Genomic DNA, 21734 nt, shown 5'->3' with positions numbered 1-21734 from the left:
AACACAAAAGGAAAATGGAGCGTGAGCAAAGTGACCCAAGACCCCATCCATGGGTGGAGCCCCCATGCTGGCTTGAGACCTGTACCAGCAGGGCTGGTGAGAAAAGGCTTGTTTAGTCTATCGTCATGTACCAGCACAAGGAGTATGATCAAGATGCGAACATGGCATAAAACAGTCAGAAATGTCTCTCTAGTCACATGCCTTTAAGTCAGAGCTTGAAAACTGATCATGCAAATCAGTGGGTTCTCCTGGCAAGCCCAAGTCATCCATTTCTGAAGAACTTGGGGTTGGATTTTAGTGGAAGCTGAGACCTCCAGACTCTGACAGCAAGTTCTAGCAATACTTCAGAGACAAAAAAACCCCAAGCCACTCTTCCTCAATCCAAAGTCAGGAAACCCTCAACCCTTCTGTTGAAGCAACAAACTTGCCAGACAGCATCATGGAACTACCCTGGCACGTCATTTTTACTGGTCTTGTTAAATATACCAAGTGTGACACTGGAAACTGGGAGCTGAACTGCCTGTAGGGTTCTTTCGAGGAGTTCACAGCTACAGGAAAAGGGCAGGAGAAATTCGCAACTGCAAACACGTTAGTTACAAAAACCTATCCTGTCTGCATCCCTCATCACTGCCCTGTCACACTGGTATAAGAAACAAAGCAGATTCTTTGCCTAGTATTTGGACAAGTAAATACAGCTGTATCTGAGCTTTGCATGGAAGGTTGAAAACCCTGTGACCAGAAAGCCGTGTGAAATGCAGAGCGGCTCCTGCCAGCCAATGCCTCAGACCTTGCAGAACTGCCAATTTCTATGACCTGTAGTGAGACAGACTTCAGTTCTCAAAAAGTTCCGAGATGCTAACTGTGGCCCCATCCACCTACTGAATTTTCCCAGAGCAAACAAGTGTTTCTTTCTGAGCTATGGCTTAAAGCCCAGCGTGTGAGACTTCCAAGTCCTACAGCTGTGCAGCACTCCGTGGCTGTGCCCATACCCATCTCTGTTTCTCAGTGAAAGCATAAGCGAACAGTATAGCTGGGTGGGGATGGGTTTTTTTCTTTTTTTGTTTTAATTAGGCAAGGCATTCAAGCTCTTGGAGAGAAACCAGGACAGCTCTTTGTGCAAAAGGACAGAAGAGATGGCCTTTCTGCAACATTTGACTCAAGCATCAGAAGCGTACCGGTACGCTGAAATACCAAAATGGATTACAGACCCTGCAGTTAAGGCTTTGGCTCAAAGAACCCCAGAGTGCTCAAAAGAAAACTTCTCAAAGACTTGCAAAACTTCTGTCGTGCTGTGGGAGCACACAGCGGAATCGTGACGGGCTGTGAAGCTCAGAGACTAATCTGATGACAAAACATACTATGTTAAGGAAGTAACAATAAGTAAGCAGTTAAAAAGACCTTTGCAAAAGAACAGGAAGAAGCCGATTAAGCTTTTATCATTTCGGTTTGTGCCATTTCACATGTGATACAGGAGTTTGAAACAAACATTTGCTCTCAAATATAGAGCTGAACAATCTTAACTTCAGATTTAAAGGATGAGGACAGTAAAGCCGCACTTTGCAAAGAGATTCCATTTCCCAGGAATAATTAGGTAGAAAAGAAATCAGTTGGACCAACAGGCTCAGCTAAGACAAGAAGTGTGTTTGGGAAAGTGATGATTTATTATTCTCTCCTTCCTTTAACTCATTATGAAATGGACTATTGCCAATCGTAAGGCAAAACAATTATAATACAGACTCCCACAGTCCCATTTGTAGAGTCAATTACATTAAGACTAGCATAAGACTTCAACAACAGAAGACTTTTGGTGAACATTTGTGTGTTCCACTTTCTAAGAAATGCCTTTGTTTCCTCAGTAGGGCTGCCGTCTAGGTGAAACAGCAGCAGAAGTTTTACAATCCATAGCAAAGTCATTAACTAAAGGTTCAATCCCAGCTTCAATTGAAGGCACAAGGCCAAAGCAACACAAGTCAGCTGGACCTGAATAGTCTCACTGAAGTTATCTTTTTTTTTTTCTTTGTCTCCAGTTTTAAGCCTTCAGCTTTTAGCCAAGGCTCAGCTCCTCAAAAACAGAAACCTACTCCACAAGCATTAACAATGAAGGTGTTTCCTCTCACATTTCAACAGCATTTTCCTTCTTTACTGTTATGTCAAAGAAAACAAAAGTCTTAGGAGCAAATCTGTTGTGCAGACAAAAGGCTACAGCTACTGGATTCCACTGCACACGCAAGTGAGAAACTAATTTCCAGGGTTACTGGTGGCAGGTGAACTGGAGGAACATGAACACTGTGCACAAACTTTGTCATGTCTTGCAAATCCCAGGGTCTCTTTGATGACAGAAAAAGGTGCATTTAAATAGTTTGTAAAATTTGTCCGTTTCCGTAAGCCATCATTGTACATGGAATGATAAATATTCTTTAAAACACTTAAATAGTGGTCCCAGCTTCTGACTCCAGCGAACAGAACTTATCAGCATAAAACAAAGATGCATCTTCCTTTACAAATACTATAAAATACATGTACCCCCTCAGCCACTGAAAAATTAACCATTACAGTCAGATTTCATTAGTTCCAATTAGCAGCCCTAGATTTGGAGGGGACTGTACCTCACTGTCACTACCACGCGCCTGCGTACTTCCCACTGCTCCCATTAATGTGAGGGGAAAGAACATTTTGGTGAGAACCACCTCTTTCAGAAATATGCACAAGGACATTTCTGAGAACTTACTGGTGGATACAGGACTGTCCAAGTAGCTACAAGTAGCTCTTCCAAAAGGAAAAGCACTATAGAAAGCCGATTTCCAAATTCATGGTTTAAAATCTATTTGCACATATAAAAATGAAAGATCCCAGGGCTCCCATAAGATTCCTGCCAAAAAAAAAAAAAAATGGTCTGCTTTGTCTTCAAGCAACTGAACAGATTTCACTAATTCTATTTGGGACCAGGAATTCTTGCAATACGTTTAGATTGCTTGCTTTTAATACTATCAATGAAAATAATTCTACCCAGAGTACTCCTAAGGGGGGGAAAAAATTTCTCCACAGTCCAAAAAATTATGAAGAAGGTGAACTTTGCTGTACATTTGTACACTTGTTTTGAGTCAACAACCACCTTACAATGCAGTATCTGGACAGGAAAGGACGGAAGAAGGCTGACTTAGAATTATACCTAATGTGCTCACAAGCTTTCCCAGTGCCCAACCTCAGAAAGCAGCTTTCAGTCAGAATACCTGAGTCTAACTGATGCAAATAATATATAAAATGTATGTGTAGTTTCACTTGCGTTTCACATTATCTCCTGCATTCCTGCAGATAAGTTAAAAAACTGCAATACTTCTACAAAATTATATACCACTTTGAGCCAAACCAGCAGCAAATTCTTTTCCATCATTCATTTCAGATACAGCTTCAACAGATTGTTCAAAGTGCTCTATAAAACTAAGACACTGTACAACAGATGCTTTGCTGCCACTTCCTTCTTCTAACGTGATGCAGCATAGCTCGGTAGTTTGGAATGACATCAGAGTATCAGGAGCAATACTGACAGCTTTGCTTCTACCTGGGACATTACACTTCTTTGTTTATTCCTCTGAACACCTGAAACACCACACAGTCTTACGAAGGAACAGTGTGTTTCAGCAAATCCAGAATAAACCAGAAACCTGTAGGCTTACTCCTTCTTTCCAGGAACAATCCTGTGCTGTAAGACTACTTGCTGCATTCCTGATATTTAATGAGCATTTAGTAAGACTGATGTGAGTGCATTCTGGTTCTCCAGAGCCCCATGAATGTCATGGTCCACACCTCTGTTCTCTGAACCTCATAATCAATACCAGGAAAACCAGCTCAGTATGGCACAGCTTGTCCGTCCCAGAACCAGGGATTAAGATTTAAGACTGACATGACTTCTCCAAACCAGAGATGCTTCCCCCAAAGGTTTCATTTGTTTAAGCCAAAAAAAAGGTGCAACATAGCATCTCTCCTCAAACCCTGAAAAGTATAGGGACTTGAAGATAAAAATGCCACCACTAGAAGATCTACTGACACCCAGTCTATGCTGACACCCAGATAGGGAGTGGATGAGCTTCTGTGTTAAATACATATTTGTCAAGGTTGATTAAGTCTATGTCGTCTGAAAACAGCAGAAACATGTATTTGAGTGTTTCCCCAAGGAAGAAGCTCTCCATCTTATCACGTGGCTCTGGATTACTGGGATTCTGGACGTTGTTAATGGAAGTATAACCACCTGTAGGAACCTGTGCCAAAAAAAAAAAAAAAAGCAGATTTTTTTTATATTTCAATATACTAAAATAATGTTTACTTCTTAACATCCAGATGCACTTGGAAATAGTAAGTGCTAAGAAACAGATCAGCATGTTTTTCATTTCAGTCTTGGTTTTCGTTCACATATAAAACTTCAGTTATGAAAAAAAATCTCATTGTTTTTTAAAAGAAACCACAAGGAGGATAAAATGAAGTTAAATGTCCATATGCTTAATTTAAAAAGGTACCACAAAGAGCATCCCCTTGAAGTTTCTGGACAAATGTAGAGAAAGTAGTGCAACTTCTACATTTGACTTGCTCAAAGTACCATACCTATTTCCTCTTAAGAGCAGACCATGGATATTTAATGACCACGGGCATCTAGGCCGCACTTTTACAGCATATCAGAGTGATATCTCCATGAGCACTGTAGTCAGAATGAATACAAAACCCCCTCAATTAAAGCATTAATGCCATTTCATGGCAGTATTTATTTTTTTTCCCAACTTTAACCAAAGGGTTCCTTCAATCCAGCCAGGTCCTTCTCAGCCTCTGAATTCTAAAAAACGTAACAGCAGAGATCCTAATGGCTTCCAAGAAGAAGCAGAGACATTTCGGTAGTTTGTGTACAGCTTCTGCATTTACTTTTTAAGCAATGTAATGCAAGTTCTTTCCTTGAACGCACTAAGCGTATCTCAAACTGTAAGGCACCGCATAAACTGAATTTTATTGTGGGTTCTTGCAAATTTCCCCACAGGTACCTGATGACTCTTGAAAGATAACAGGTTTCCAAAGTTCTTGTTAGAGAGCAAGTGAGCTAATACAGTCCTGACAGAAACAAGGTGATTATAAGTTGACCTTACCCGTGTATATTTATTGAAATTCTGCAAGATTTCCCAGCCCCAGTCTTGATATTTCTTATCACCAGTGAATCTATACATATAAAAAAGGCTTTCCACAGTTTCTGGTCGCAGTAAGTTGTGCCTGTCTGCAGGCTGGAAGAGAAAACAAAACAACAAAACAAAAACAAAAAAAAAAACAACAAAAAGGCAAGAATAATTCAGACAGGGAATTTCCTCAAGGACACAAGCAGGAAGAAAAACAGCAATTCCCATCTCCACCTATTCCAAAGAGTTCAGTTTGCATAACAGCTTCTAAATACACTACAAGATTAATTAAAAACAAAGGCTAGGATACACCTAGACTAGCGAGGCAGCAAAACAACAAGCTGCTCCACAGAGCACATCACCAATACCCGGCTGGCAGTTTCAACAGCAGAATAGAGACACAAAAGAATCACTGAGTTACAGTTCAGACCACCTATCTGTTCACCTTGATTTCCACATCTTTGTGGCCCTTTTGCGCATGAAGATTGAAGTGCACGATCTCCGGACTCAGGCCTGTCTCTACTTGAGCATACATCTGGTAACAGGTTTCTATAAGGGCTTCAGCCAATTTCATATGATCAGCAGTCAATCCATTGTGTGCTCCCAGTGCCAAAGTACCAGGCAAAAAGCAAACCAAGTGATCCTGCAAGACAAGACAACTCTTACTGTGGAAAAAATGACACGTGAATACCTGTTTGTTGTGTGTGCCTCTGTGTCCCTATGTGTGTGTCTTTTTTTTTTAATTCTTTCTCTTCTTCAAAACACATTTCAGGTACCAAGAACTTGAGGGTAACATTTTAACAATCTGATGTAATATAGCGTAAGGCAGGCAGTGTTATTAGAGACACCATTAATTTGGAAAATGTACAAGACACTGGGTTTATGTAAAGTTCTTGAAAAAGAGGTCCCAGGACAGGGCAAAGAAGAGTGTGGTTTTTGGCACACATTACATACCAACTCCTGAAGGGGGGGTGGGCAGAATCACCTAAATGTTTCTCAATAGACACACCTAAAGGGACAAACTGACCATCTGAATTTAATTTTAAACTTAAAATGGTACAGAGGTGGGAGTCAGCCACAGAAAACAAAGCTTTGGAGAAAGGGGAGAGGTCAGCTGAAGGAGATTTTCTTCATTCTGAAATAATCACCTTAGCATTACTGCAAGAGAGGTAACATCTGTGCAAAGATTGTTAGACTCACTGATACAACTGGAAAACACTGATAAGCCTTCAAGCATACTTCTGCCTGGAAGCTTGCCCCTTTCTTGCAACTCTATTATTTAGGGTAATAGCAATTTTTTACCCCTCATGTCTATAAAGCACCAAAGAAGCAAGAGCATGATTTTTCTAAACTCTGGGATACAGCTGGTTCCCATTCTCACCACTAGCCCTCCAAGACTCTTGTTTACTGCCAGCTGAATGCCATGGATACCAGGCACCTTGAACAAAATATCACTGGTTCTTCATGTATATATGCAAGAGGGGCACCTGAGGACGATCGTGTAAAGAGTATTTCTGCTTGCTTTCCCAAAACAGAACAGCAGCAATGAAAAGACTGCAGGGACTTTCTTGCTCAGCTTTTAGTTGCTACAGCAAACAATTTGTTCAAAGAACAAGAGGAGTGGTGTTACTTCAAGAACTGTGGAACATAATTTAGTTAGATTTCAAAAAAACCTCAACTGTCAAAGTCAGTTGAAGAACACATCAGAAAACAGGTTGTATAAAATGCCCAAATATTCAATTTGCAATACAAGACGGACTGTCCTCCTTCAGGGGCTAATCCACCACTGATACTCTGAATGTAAGAACTGCAGATTAATGTCACATATGGAATTTCAAATAATTCTTACCATTCAGAATGAAATCTCATGTCTCATCATCCAAAAATAGTAAAAACTCTGGTGGGCAAGCAGCACCTGTATGGACCTTTAAAAGCTTTGTCCAGTCCTAAAGGAAATGGTTGAGTGTGGAGATTGTCAACACAGACATAGGAGACAAACAGCCCCTTCTCCAGCTGGCCAGGGTGAGATTCCTGTCAAGCCTTTCACCCAATAATAACTGATCAAATACCAAAACTCCTCCCTGGAACAGAAGCAAGTGTACTGACACATGCAGAAATCTAAGCCAAATCTATCTGTCCGAATTAAACTCTGTCATATCTTGGGAAAAGGAAGCCCCTTTACCCAAAACCCAGACTCCAGCCCCACTCACAGCCGGTTTGGAAAACATTTGGGAAATTCAAATGCAAGAAGCACTTGCTGAAAAACAGAACTGAACATCTCAAAAATACTACACCAATAAACCAACCAAGTCAAAGAACTCACTAAAGCTCACTTCAGGAATCGAAAAAGTATGTATAAGGCTACACATAATTTAATAATACACCACTCATCTTAAAAAAAGGCCACATACACACACGCTATACCTGCACTTACACAAGATCTTTAACTGAAAGATCCTAAAACGCATTCTAAAGAGTATGAATGCACAAATTAAGAGCAGGGAGTTAAGATCAACCAATTTGCCCCACTGGCAAGCAGCATACTTTTTACTCAATAACTGTACATGTAGGAAAAGAAACAAGTATCACAAATGGACAGAATCCTCCAAAATTATCAGGTTGGGTTTTTTGGGTTTTTTTTGACCCAGTAATACAGTATTAGATCACCTGTTTCTTTTGAAGGTAAACCTGAAAAGCCAGGTGTGTAAGGGTTCACACATATTGAATTACGGAAAATAAATAATACACAGAAAAGGCACTACCTCAACAGTTTCAGGTACTGGAATTTTATGATCAAAAAAGAGGAAGGGGAGGAGAGAGGAAGAAAATTTGACTCCAGCAGCAAAATGTTCAGGCTTACAGGAACAGAAGTGGATTTCCTAGATTAACCCAAAGGGAAGGCCCCTGGTTTGCACAGGTGACGAGTATCTACAAACTAATTACTCAGTACTGCCATCACACTGGCTATATATAGTCTGGGCTTTTTTTTTTTTTCTCCTGAGTTTTTTTTCTTTGAAGGGGGGAAAGAGGAAAGACAGAAAAAGCAGCTTTCCCTGTCCATATGTTGATTTTTTTGGTGGTGGTGGTTTTTCTGTTTTCTTTTGTTGTGTTTTTAAATGCAGCTTCTTACCATCTTGGCACTGAAATGGCCATGAGCAAGCTCTCCTACAAAAGTAAGCTTCTTGGGTTCTGATCGCTGAAGAAGATGCTTTTTCACTCCTTCTATGGCTCTCATATAGTCTTCCAACAGTCTGTGAATTAAAATCGTTCCCAGTTGGCTCACATACATGCAGTCAGAACACATTTAACCACAGCTGATGTTCAGCTCAATCCTTTTGGAGACAATTATTTCAGTCTCAAGAACAGTATTTCATCAAATGTGAAGACTGACAAAACGTCTTCAAGTCACCATCAAATGGACATTAATTAGTTAAGTTATCACTACCACGTAGGAATATTGGGTTTACTTTAAGTAAACTCTAAATTTAAGTATTAAAGAGAACATATCCCCAACTGTTTCTAGGCAGTAACCAGATTCCATTTACTTCCTTTGTATAGATGCACCTGCTGATATAAAGACAAGCCTCAGAGAGGCATGTTATCGCTCTATATGCATTAAACCCATGAACAAGTCCAACATAACTGGCTTATAAGCAGATAAAAACTGCTTAGATTTTTTGTCTTGTTTTGGCAGAAGCCTTCTTTTTAGCATCTCTAGTTCCTCTGCTCCTTGCAAATGTTCTCTTCCACCTATCCAGTGCAGGTAAGAGAAACTTAAGAGACCAAAAGCAAAGTTTACACAAACGTCAAACTTCAGCCTCCTCTTATTTCTGAGGAAAGTTATTCCTTATGGATTAAATCTCCCACCTCAACCATCCTGTAGGATTCACCTTTCCCTAACAAGCTCAGAGAAAACATAGACATTGTTGGTGAAACGAAGTATTATCAATATTTCAGAAGTGTCTAATTACACCCCCCATCTACTGCAAAGACTTCATTCTCTTCTCCTGTCTATAACACTCCTCACATCTGATGTGCTGAGGAAGAACAGTTTTCTGAAGAGAAGTTCCACGACTAAGCCTAACTCACACTGTTTTTATATCAAGTTACCACAGGTCCTTATTTCTTGCTTAGCTTGCTTTTAAAACAGTGATATTTTCAATCAGCTATTGGGCATTTACATTATTTCTCTTTAAGCAGCAAACTAAACCAGAAAGTTTTACAGCTCACATAATTCTCACATCAATATGAGAAGTGGAAAGAACTTACTCATTTTCTTTTTTCCCACCCTGAATCCATTGCTTGAGTAAATACTCATAGTAGCTGTCAGCTCTGGCTCCCAGAGTATAGACACCCAAGTGAGTGAACTGCCCGCTGTTGGTGTTTATGAACATAGGCACTAGTCCATCATTTTTCCCTGAGAGGGTGTGAACATGCTTCATCACCTCATCTACAGCTTTCTAAAAGAAAGAATATAGCAAACATAAATTACAGGTAGGAATGATACACAAAACTGTGGCTAGTAACTTCAGGCTGATGACAAATCTTTAAATATTCTTCCTCAAATTAGCATCAGGAACATCAAGTTCAGCTTGTGCAATATATTAAATACAGGGTTGCAAACTTTCTGACTTGCAAAACATGTTGTTCTGGGTACATTTAAGCACTCTGAAAGAATTATAACTATTTCCATTCCTTCAAGTAAGCCCACTCAAAAGCCAGTACTACGGCACGAGACTATGACCTAACTTATTCATATTTACAAAGTAGAAGTCCGGCTAAAATAACAACTACATGAATCATGCAGTAGCTATAATTTCTTTAAATAACTGCACTCTTCAAAACTTGAGCTATGGATACAGTTTACAACAGTAAAACAACATTGCCAAACGAAAAGAAGAGTGGAAAGTATTCTTTTCCCTGGAATTATTTTTATTTCAGCTAACTCTTCCTTACACTGTGACCTGCTGTGAGACCCTTATCTAGTGAATCACATTTTAGCTCCCTGGATGCAACACCAAGGTTTTGTTCGTTGCATTTACGTAATGGCATCAAGAAACCGCACACAGAATTCTAACAACATTAAGCAAGGCACAGTTTCACAGTCCCCTATTTAGGGGGAGGCTTATTTTTTCAAACCCTGACAACCTAGCGTCAAACAAAAATACTAATGATAACAACTGGGGGTGGGGGTGGTGGGGAGTGGGTTTTGTTGTGGATTAGTTTTGCTGTGAGCTTTTTGTTTGTTTTTAATCAAAAGCTGTTTCTGAGGGAGAAAAATAATTTACCTCCACTATTACTTTTTGGTATCTAAGAAAATAATTGGAATTACTTAGTTTCTTTTCCTTCCTTCATCTAAAGTTTCTCAACTCATTTAACATCACTTACAGACTACAGAGACCACGTGTATTGATGGAGTGTCAGTGGTGGAGCTATAGACAGGTGGAAAAAGAGAAAAATATCAGCTGATTCTTCCATACCTGGAATTTCTCATCTCCAGTGAGACGAGAGAGCTCCCTAAATTCCAGCTGAATACTAGTCACCTCTGCCACAGTGCTGTCGGATGTCCAACGAGGTGGATGTGCAGTGCCCCGGCCAATATTGACATCTGAATATGGTATCTTGGAGGGGGTCTTGAATGCTGGCATAAGCCTGTTCCCAATGTCTTTCTAAAGAAAACCCAAGAGCACAGGACAAAACAACAAACAAAACAAAACCTAAATACATGAACACATGCACACTCCTTCAGATTTTCTTTCACAAAGCAGAAAGAAAAAGAGAGGATAGCAGCCTAGTTTTAGATGGTGCAGGAAAGCCAAGAATTAGAAAGGGTCATGGATCTATTCATAGTAGTGACTACAGATTTTCTACCTTGTTCCTAGTATTGCATGCCTCATTTGAGTCTGCAATCCCTAGCCACGTGTTGTAATTCTGAAGTCATTGGCTGCATCTAGCTAATCTAAAGAGGTGGCTGATGCTGTAAGACACACAGAAAGGGTGACAAAAGACAACTATTAATCTTTGCCAACCATTTATATCCTCTTTTGTTTCATGAACTTTATTATGGTCAGCTCTTCATCAACAGAAGAACAGGCATATAAGAATACCTGATAAAACACAGCAAGGCTCTCAGGTTATCCAGAGAACAAAAAGAAGCACAGGCTTAAAAGATTAATGGTAAATCCCTTCCCACTGCTTTAAATTTGAAACTATTAAAAAACAGCAACATTTAACTTTCTGTTTAATTTTCCCTGAACTTTGTCCAATATGGAATACATAATCCAGTTTCATTTGAAGAGCAGTCACTCACAGCTTTTTCCAGGAAGAGGCTATCTCCGGTGAGATGGTAGGTGCTCAGCAAGCCCCCCAGAATACGAATAGTGCTTTCAAAGAGGTTCACATCCACATTCTTATCAAATACTAAATCATTTGCTACCCATTTTCTTGCTTCTTCAAACTCTGCAAAGTATGAAAGGTAGTTCAGTTATGAACTTCTGACATGTTCCAACAACTAGACTAGAGACATTAGTATTCCATATATCCATGACACTTACTTATATCTGTCTACAGAGATGATAAAACTCAAAATGAAGAGCACATGCTGGAAGAAGTTTGCCTACCACTGGCTTAATTCTTATTCAGTACACACCACAGATGCACAGACAGAAATACCCAGCAAAATAAAATAAGTTCCTAATAGTCTAAAAAAAAAAAAAAAAAAAAAGAAGAAATTGAGGATTTTTTATTAAAATACAAAATTGAGATCTTTTAAGTCCACCCGTTTGACTTGTCAATTAGTTACATTTGCACAAGAGCCTTCTTAACTTTTTAATTAAATCTTATTAAACCAAAGCTGTTATCTACTAAAATCAGTTACCAGCCATTAGTATAGCCTTTAGCCAAGCAAAGTCCCGGGAAGCCTGCATCCTACTTCAGCACTTAACCCATAAAATCCAAGTATGCAATTTTTTCTCTCTAGAAAGAAGAATGGTTTATCACTGATTCAAAAAAGAAATGTAAAAGAAAAAGCCATTTTAGATTCAACAGCCAACTTAGCAGTAGCATCATTCAATGACTGCTTTTGCACAGGGTCTATGTGCATGTGAGTTAGTTTGAGATAGCTTATGCCTTTAACTGTGAAGACTAAGCTAAGTCACACCTTCCAGAAACTCCTCCTTGTGAGCAGGCGCAGAACAACCAGTTTCCCAGAAATGGAAGGTATTCCACAGGAGATTAAAGCAAAAGGATGCCTCTTTGTTCTCATGAGAAAAAATGTCTTGGATGTTGGGTTAATATTGGGTAAACTGAGAAGAACCACAGAAAAAATTCTGCTGTCACGTTAAGCACAATCTAGCAGTACAACAGAAAAGGTAAGGTCCTCTTTGACAGAAACGTCAGCACTCATCAGCTTAGAAGAAAGATAGGTAATGTCAAACAGAACTTTCATTTATATAGCATTTGTTATTCAGAAGAAACCCCAGGAGCTTTCTAAGGCAATCAGCAAAACAACAGCTACAAAATATGAACAAGCTTTCACCAAGAACCCATTTTCAACACATCTAAATTACTAATAACTTATTTTTAAAGCTCTATGCAGTTCACGATTATTTTTGTATGAAAAAAATCTGCACACTGTCAACTTGATGAAACTTCAAGATAGCCTGCTCAGACCTAGAGCTGCAGACAAATGATGTGGAGGTTCTGTTCAATTTAATATTCTACACAAACTTCAAAGGCAGAAGAGACAGAACCATGAAAGACTTTGACTGTTCATTGTCCCCTTACTAGAAGCTCTGTTCTTCCTATCTTCACACAAAAAAATTGCATGATTGATAGAAGTTTACAAAGGTGGCTATCTACACCAAGGTTAAATTGATACAGTTCCAGAAATTTTTTAATACCACTAAAAAAAACCTGCACCACAAAAAAAAAAAACACAAAACAACAAACAAAAAAATCCTCTTAAATACTGAATAAGCAAGTTTTTTTTCAACAGAATTACAAATTTTTGGCTTAGTTTTTAAAAACTCTTTGAAAGTTTTCTAACATAGTCAATTCCAGAATAAATGTGCAAAAATACAGACCACAGAGTAGTTCAGGAAAGAGGTACTGAATATACTTTCTTCATCCATTGATTCCTTACAAAAACAACTTTCTTAAATCCAGATATGAAATATTAGTATTAGGTGTGACAAAACACAACCTAGGAGCTCACAGGCTATCTACACAAGACTGATGAGTAGAGAGCCTACAATGTATAACGGCACAAAGATAGCACTAGGGTTTTAGGACAGAAACAAAAGTCAGGAGGCTTATTAACACATTCCTCAGTTTCTAGCAGATATACCCATTGTTATATGTAACAGCAGAATTATTTTTTTTCTGGCTCAAAATTCTATTCCAAGAAAAAGTGTCCTTTAATATAGTAGAGGGTGGTTTTATATTTATTTTTATCCATAAAAACTGAACTTCTTTGCCACACGCAATAAATGTTCCCCTCAAAGAACTCTAAACGTGTACTGCCTGAACAGAAAAATAAGGAATTATTTTAGAGGGGGTGGGGAAGCGAGGAGAAAAAAAAATACCTTCTTTTAAGCCTAAAATCCACATAGTATCCAAGGCATCAATTAAGGTAAGCCCAAGTCCAAACCATTCGCTGTAAGACTTTGACAAAGGCTTCAGCTCATCGTGGCCCCAGGCAAAATCTTTGTATCCTTTCCATGCGTGGCGGAAGGCTTCTATCACAGCCATCTGACGTTCATTTATGGGCACTGCAAAAGGAAGACAGCACCTCGCTCAAGACTTCTGGCAGGGGAGTTATGCAGCTATACCAAACACCATTTTGCTGCATTCTACCCAAAATAAACTTTCTTCCACACTACATGATCAGTGTAATGGAAAAACCATGCTCATATTCTTTTCAGTACAGCCTCTCCTCTATGGAATAACCAGTCAGTGTTTCTGGTGCAATTTAGCCAGGTGGAAAGAGAGATCTCTCCCTGGCAAAAAAAAAAGTCACTTACACAGATAAAACAATCACATGCACAGCTGTTACATGAGTATCAATAAAGCTCAAAGACCTGAAAGTCAGGAAATATCAGAATTAAGATTGCTTAAATCAACTGTAATTCAGCTGCTGAATACATATGCTTAACAATACAATCCTCAGCTAATTTACCACATACCATTTTTTCTTCATCTTGCTGGTCCTATTCATTGCTTTCTTCTAAATTTAAAATCAGCTATGTGAAGTGATTTCTCTTATTTTTTTTTCATTTGATACAAAAAGGAAGAAAATTTACATTTTCCATCTTGAGCAAAGCCGTATCTTTTACCGTGGCTTTACTGAAATTTTTGCTCGCAATTTGCCATGAAGTTGAGCTCATGTTACACTTCCAACACGAAAAATGTAATGCCCATTAGCTGTTTATAGTTTTGCAACATTTCAGACAAAGATTTCTAGAGTGGGAAACGCCAAGCAGCATAACTAACCCCATATATATTAAGCTAGCAAAAGCCAAATATATCACGTTGTAATATGCCACATTTATCATACCAGAACCTCCTCATATGAGCCCAGAAAGCAGAAAAACAGGTTCTTTACTCCACAAGGACAGCAGCTGCAAAACCAAATTCTACAGCTTTCTGGTAAGCCTTAAAAATAGTTCAGTTTAATTCAGGGAGGAAGTCACTTTCCCTGTATTTGCAGAACAAAAGGAAAACCACTGCTGAAAAAGGATGCTGTCCCCCTTTCAAGCTCTCTTTAGACCATCCTTTCTTGGAGAAAAGATGGGAATGTCTGCCTCCTCACAGAGGCTGTATTTCAAAGATTTGTCACTAAAATTTATTTTCAAATTCTGAAGGCTGTCATGGTGGAATAAGGATACTGAAAGGCTTGGATGTCCTAGGTAAATAACCTTTCCTACAGCTTTTTTTTAATTAAAATAAATTAATTAAATAGATGTGTTCAGGGAGGAATTGCACAACTTCAACCACAGAAGTGAACAGAAATAAACTTATCATTAACTGCACTATTTACCTGGTTCCTTCTGGTCTTCAGCTTCCACAGATGAAGGCTTCTCTGGTTCCTTTATTTTAATAGATGGAGGTTCAGTGCTTTGGTCAGGTTCTATCACTGCTCCTCTCCAGCTGCAGTAATTAAGATTTAATTTGATCACAGAAAGCCATGCAAATGAATGAGACTTATCCTGCATTTCCTTTCTCCCCACAATACTTTGATAAAACAGAAGTTGCATTTTGTATCAAGGATCAAAATAATTATCCTGTCCACTAGATAATTTTTCTGTTCAAAGAAATTTGCACCAGAGAAATTTTACTGGATTAAGAAATGTGTTTTACAGGCTCTTGGAATTCCATCAAGTATCTTGGCAATGGAACTGAATAAAGAACTTCTAAAAAGAATTAAAACACCTGAGAGTGCTGCACTAAAAGTATTTGGCTACTTACAATTCTGAAATGATCAAAGGAGCCACTAACACTAAATAGTACCACACGAATTATTATCATCAAAAAATCATGAATAAGCACAAAGGACTAGGTGCTTAAAGTACTTGTTTTACTACCAAGGGGTTCACAAGCCTTCCCTACCACCACAGATGCATAAATCAGTTTTTACAGGTTTTTATTAAAAATCTCACGAAGGAGAAGTCTTTCAGAATGGATTTGAGCTCAAGTTCATATCAAGATCAAACAAACTCGACCATGCTATTCAATGCACAGATATGTTGACTCTGAGTTTATAATATGCCTCCTAAGGGAACCAGGCTTACAGGACCTTTAAAGTTTATATTGTTTACAGTCAGCATACAGATTCACACAAATATCAAATAATTTCATTTCTTATTTTCATTCTTTAAATTTGTAACTAGTCTTCACTAGGCTTTCATTCCTATCCCAAGTTTTCCGGTTACCACCTGTTTAACTCTTGAGTTTTAGCAGAAGTGGAAGCACAGGGATAAAACTCTTCCAAGTCATTCTGAGAGGTATCAGATAATACTAACAGCCAAAATGCTGATGCAGGCACAGTTCTGACGCTAAGATCAGCTCAGCTGTACCAGTGCTGAAAAGGACACAAACATATTAAAATCCAAGCCTAGTGTTCCAAATCTTAAGATCCGCTGCTGAACTTGTAGTAGTTTATATCCAACTTACATCCTTTCAGGTATACGCAAATCAAAAGATTTCAATCAGTAATACCTTAGGGAATAACTTACTATAAATATAATCACAGCAGCATAGACTCTCTGTAGAAGATATTACCATAGCTGTATAAGGGGGTCTTTGAACTGTATGATTAATCTTTTTTAAGAAAGAAGTGTATCTCATACAGTTACACGCACACAACCGCGTACACATCTATGGCTTCTTCCAGTTCAACTTGGGTTTACCGTGTTTAGTGGCATCACACCCCTAACCAACACTGACACTGGTATAATTTTCCAAGTCTGGCCAAGGACAAAGACACTTCTGACAGTATTATTGTATCAATACTGGTACATTAGTATTTACTGCAAAACAAATGGCAGAAACCTACAGACACTGAGAATTCTCCTGAGCTTTAAGAGTGTCTAAGCGTATTAGAAATATGGACAGCCTTGTAAGGCTCCAAATACTCTGCAGTTCTGTGATGTAAACAGTAAAAACAGAAAAGCCACACATTCATTGAGATTAAATAAATAAACCTAGCAATACCAACAGCTGTCAGGCCAGACCTGAGAACAAATACATGCAAGGAAAGAAATCAACCTCAGATACAGACAAAAAAAGCCCTTACAATTTCCATTCCAACATCCAATGGGTCTTGACAGGGGCAAGGGGGGAGCACTGTAACTTGCTGGAAACACTTCTACCTGATAACGGATTTCTCTGTTTTCTCTTCTTTATCAGCCTGGACCGGCTCTTCTGCAGCCTTGCTGGCATCATGTCGGGTCTTCAGCCTCACATCCCTCCATGGGGGCTTGATCTGAAGATTGGAAGGACCACGCCGAACATGAGGTGGTTTTGGCGGCTTCTGAGAAAATAAAGAAAAAAACCATGCTTGGTATGTTGCAGAGATGGTAAAATTTCAAACCATAAATGAACAGCATTCCAGTGTCAAGCACAAACTTCAGATAAATCTTATTTTGATATCATATCAGCATGCAAGTTCTGCCCTGAATGGAAGGTATGCTAAAGACCTTGGGGTTTTGTTTGTTTTAAACTTTTGGAAAATTATCCCATCCTTAAGCTTACACTGATAAATCGCTTTTAAACTCCCTTACTGCTACCAGGTATTAATTTAACACAAAGCACTGCCAAAGGACTGTAAAGATATTTGATTCCATTTTACTAGGCACAACGAATTTTTATTCAAACCAGCAAAAAAGCATGAAAAAAAAAGCTTACAATATGCCAGTGTTAGATAATACCAAAAATTACTATATAGTAATTTACATGTACATTTGTGCAAATGAGGGAAAAATTTAATACAACATTTTGTAGTCATTAACTGGAAATCCCAAATTTCATGAGGTAAATACATGAATAGCAACACAGTCACCAGTATTCCTCTACTCCACTAACCCACACAGTCAGTTCATGTTTCTTTCCCGTCACACTCCACACAAATGTAATCCTTCAAAACCTACCAACATCTGTTCTGTTTGCTGCTATTTCTCAAGCTACAAAAAAAAGCTATTCCAATTCAGTGTGACGCTGACTCTACCCTGCATGTCATACTCAGCCACGACTCTACTTAGGCTCCTCACAACAACAGGACTGATGTCCGGAGCACTCCGAGTCCAAACAAATGAATCATAGCAGGGAAGTGAAGCCTCAAGTGAGAGGTCACTGTGACCTAAAGTCCTGGCACTCCTAGGTATACCAGTGATTAAGTAATAGTACACTGAACACAAATAAAAAAGGTAAAGCCAAGATATACTATACCAAAGCCCTTCCTGAGAGGAGTGCATTCCACCCAGAGCAGATTTCTATTGCAAGTTATAACTCCTTTCTCCTCAACAACTGCTGGAATCAAGCACCATCTGCAGCTTTCACAAACTTTTGTAGCTTTATAAAACTCATTTCTTCTCATAGTACCTGTGGTGAAAGCTCTGGGTAGTCTCCAAGGTTGGCATCTGCTTTCTGGGGTGCTGGCAGAACAGCTGGATTTGCCAACTTTAATCCAGGAATTTCTGGTTCTGTTCTCTGATCATCCAATGACTTGTTTGTTAGACCTAGACACAAAAAAACTGCTCAGCACAAGGAATCAACAGTTTAGGCTCCAGCTAGAAATTTGTAACATTTTGCTGCATTCACATACTAGATGCACCCCCAAAAAGCATTTCCATTCACAAAACTGATAAACACACAGGAACGGTTAGACACAAAGCGTCTTTTGGTATTAACACTCTCCCTTAACATACAAGGAGGCTGCTAAAAGGCACATGCTTTGTTTTTAATTGCTGTTATTTTAGACACTCAATACAGGCAGTAAGATAGTATCAAAAGTAAATGTGCCTTTGTATTGTAGAAAAGCTTGGAATTTCTAATCTGATGGACAATCAAAACCAAGAGAGGATTATCTTATTAATACTGCTTAGGTTTGGGTTACCAATATTGACATAATAGAAGAATCACACTCAGCCTCCAAATCTTAATCAGTTAAAACAAAACATTCTTCTAGTAGAGATAAACAATGAAAAGGCATATGAAAAATATTTGTGATTAAGCAGAAACAAGTCACTGAAACATGTCACATAATATCACCTCATAGATGTGGTTTAATGGATACACCCAGTCATTGTCAATAAAAATTAAAACTAGTTATAATAAATACAACAATCTCTTAAATATAATGCCCCGTTCTGGTAATTCTGAGCTATACGGAACACATACTTTTCCATGGTTCCCCCATGCTTGTGTATGAAATGACTCCACAGACTGCCAAGAAGGCAAACAGGAAGAGAATTACACTCCGCTGTAGTCGAGACAGCTGCTTCCATTTCTTTAGGAGAGAAAATAAGTAAGAGGAAGAGTATTTAGCACAACATTAAGAGCCTACTCATTTGAAAATAAACTCTTATCAGTTCATTCAGAGCAAGAAACACAAACTGAGTAGGTTTAATTTTACCCTCTGTTTCCAACTGCAGGCATCCATTGCTTATTTTCTTTGATTAAGAGAAAAATAGAAATATAACATGCTAGCATAAGGCACAGCAGTCTCAGAGAAACATCAGAGCCACTTGCTCCAAGAACCTCAGAGACTGCCAAGTGCTGAGATTCCCAGAGAGCATCACCTACAGTGCACAGACTTTCATCACAACCTTTGCTGGCTGACCTGTGCATCTGCCCAGATATCAACTGGGAAATAAGCCAAAAGCCTCTTTCCTCCCTTCTGGCTGGGGAGGTACTGCAGAACAAACATGCAAAATAAGAAACAGAAAAAAGTCGCAGGAAAACTAAAAATATTACTGCAGCAAAGAAAAAAGTTTCAAATCAGCTAAGCACCTATCACTGGGCAAGAAAAGCCAGGCATCATGCCTCTAAGCGCATGGATCTGCCACACAGAACAGGTCCTGCCACCACAAAGTCACCAACCTGCAGCAATACAAAAATGAAGTAAACCAACAGAATAATGAACAAGACAAACCCACAATGTTTTCAAGTTTAGTCCTGGGCAAAAACGTGTTTTTAAAACTGATGTATATACAGTAAGATCCTGCATGTCAGACAGCAAATGCTACATTAGCCTGAGAAAGAAGTTTTGTGTATTGAGAGAGAGAGAAGTTGGAGTTAAACGTTAACTGCTAACTTACCATTTTGTTAGTTTTCTAACAGTCCTATCAAAATTTACTAGAGCAGAATTTTGCTTCCAGTTACTGGTTTTGGCATACAGAGAGGAACCTGCAGTTTCCTACAAACCACTTTACACCCCACAGTGCTTCTCATAGTCCTTATCCTCTTAATAACAACCAGAGGCTGCAGATGTTTCAGTGAAGAATTGTCAATGTGTTCATGTTTCTGAGCCCCAAAGCACACATTTCCCATTTTCCTCCCACACTGCTGACAGTATGGAAATCCTGTACACCCTTCACTACACACACCACAAGATGCTGATTCCACACCTTTACCTTCAGCTCTAACTGCACAGCAAACCCCATCATCATCTCCCAATTCAGAAGAATGCTTAAAACCCAGCAGCCCTGTGTTTCCTCAAGGTAGGATGGAAAAAAGAATCATTGACTGTGGTGTCTTGGGATGGGTGGGAATGAGGCACAAGAATACAACAGGGCATTTACCACCATCTTACTTCTTTTTTTTTGCTGACAAAGAATAAGGATAAAAGGAAGGGCAAAACATCTTGTGCCCTATCCCCACACTTCCCTAGCTGTTAAAAAGAGAGAAGTTGCCATACCCTAAACAAGTTCTTCATATGCTTCATCTGACCACCCGTAAAGCCTCTGTAGTGGCTATACCTCATCTCCTATCTGCAACAAGGGTTATCGTGCCCTTTTGACTCACATTTTCCCATCCTCCCTCTCCAGCCCAAGACTCCCACTCCCTGCAAAGCTGCCTGCCCACTCCCTACCCCCAAGCAGACAAGGTCAATTCCACACGGCTCTGCCGGAGACCCCTCTTCTCACACTCAGCCTTCCCACCGAAAGCAGAACTGTTCCCTTTACTATCCCAGGGCAGAGGACGGTGGTCCCCCTTCAAACCCTAAAATAGCAGGCAAAGGCACCAAGACCAAATCTCACCCTGCCGCCACCCAGAGAGCAGGACTGCCTCCCAAATGCCCACTAGCAGAGGGCAGTATTTCAAACACACACCATATCCTCCTGCCTCAGCTTTGTTCACCAAAATTAAGATGTAACTTAGAGCACCCTCAGCCAGCCTGCACTCCACAAACCCCTCCCGGGTGGGCAGATGCCACCCAAGCACTGCTGAGAGCAGAGAGCCCAGCCCGGGACCACCCCTCCCTAAAGCCCAGGGCACTCCTATCGTCAAGTGCTCACAGATTAGGCCTCCTTCCAAGCTCGGAATGGGGGGTCCCAAGCCAGGACCCCACACACACAGTCCAGATGCACTCAAGCCTAGGGACACACTTCATCGCCCACCCCCTACAGCCCGGCCTTCCCCAGCCCAACGTGGCTCCCTCATTGCCAGGTGCCCCCTGCACCCAGCTTGGCTGTACCGGTCCCCTCACGGCCCGCAGACCCCCGCGGCGCCGGGCCCCTCACGGCCCGGCGCCCGCCCTCACCCGCCAGCAGGAGCGCCGCCTCCAGGCCTTGCTGTTATTGTAGCCGCCGGCCCCCACCGCCTCCTCCGGGCTGAGGGTGACGGAGATGAAGTCCCGTCGCGGCGGCGAGGCGACGGCGGCGGCGGCAGCCGAGTACATGGCGGCGCCTCAGGGGCCGCTGCCCACCCGCCCGCCACCCCGCGCGCCGGCCGCCATCATCACTCCTCCCAGCACAGAGCCGGGCGGAGCGGCCGCTTCCGGGTGCCGCTCTAGCCCCACAGCACTTCCGGGACTCTATGGCACCCCCGGTGAAGCCGCAACCTAGCAACGGCGGCCGCGGGGGG

General features: G+C 40.3%; 1 protein-coding gene across 1 annotated transcript; it reads right to left on the bottom strand.

Annotated features, from left to right (window-relative positions):
* Positions 1-1638: 1638 nt before the first annotated feature.
* MAN1B1 (mannosidase alpha class 1B member 1) lies at positions 1639-21635 on the bottom strand. The gene is made up of 13 exons (XM_040607656.1): positions 21412-21635; positions 19047-19155; positions 18249-18385; positions 17021-17181; positions 15190-15299; positions 13736-13921; positions 11461-11609; positions 10631-10819; positions 9420-9610; positions 8281-8401; positions 5596-5793; positions 5127-5258; positions 1639-4256 (listed from the first exon to the last, which is right to left on the bottom strand). The coding sequence occupies exons 1-13, from the start codon at positions 21547-21549 to the stop codon at positions 4053-4055; spliced, it is 2025 nt and encodes a 674-aa protein (XP_040463590.1). The 5' UTR covers positions 21550-21635; the 3' UTR covers positions 1639-4052.
* Between the last annotated feature and the right edge of the window lie 99 nt (positions 21636-21734).

This window comes from Falco naumanni, chromosome 9, assembly GCF_017639655.2.
Source record: "Falco naumanni isolate bFalNau1 chromosome 9, bFalNau1.pat, whole genome shotgun sequence".
Classification (NCBI taxonomy): Eukaryota; Metazoa; Chordata; class Aves; order Falconiformes; family Falconidae; genus Falco; species Falco naumanni.
This window is presented reverse-complemented; position numbering and strand designations above follow the sequence as displayed.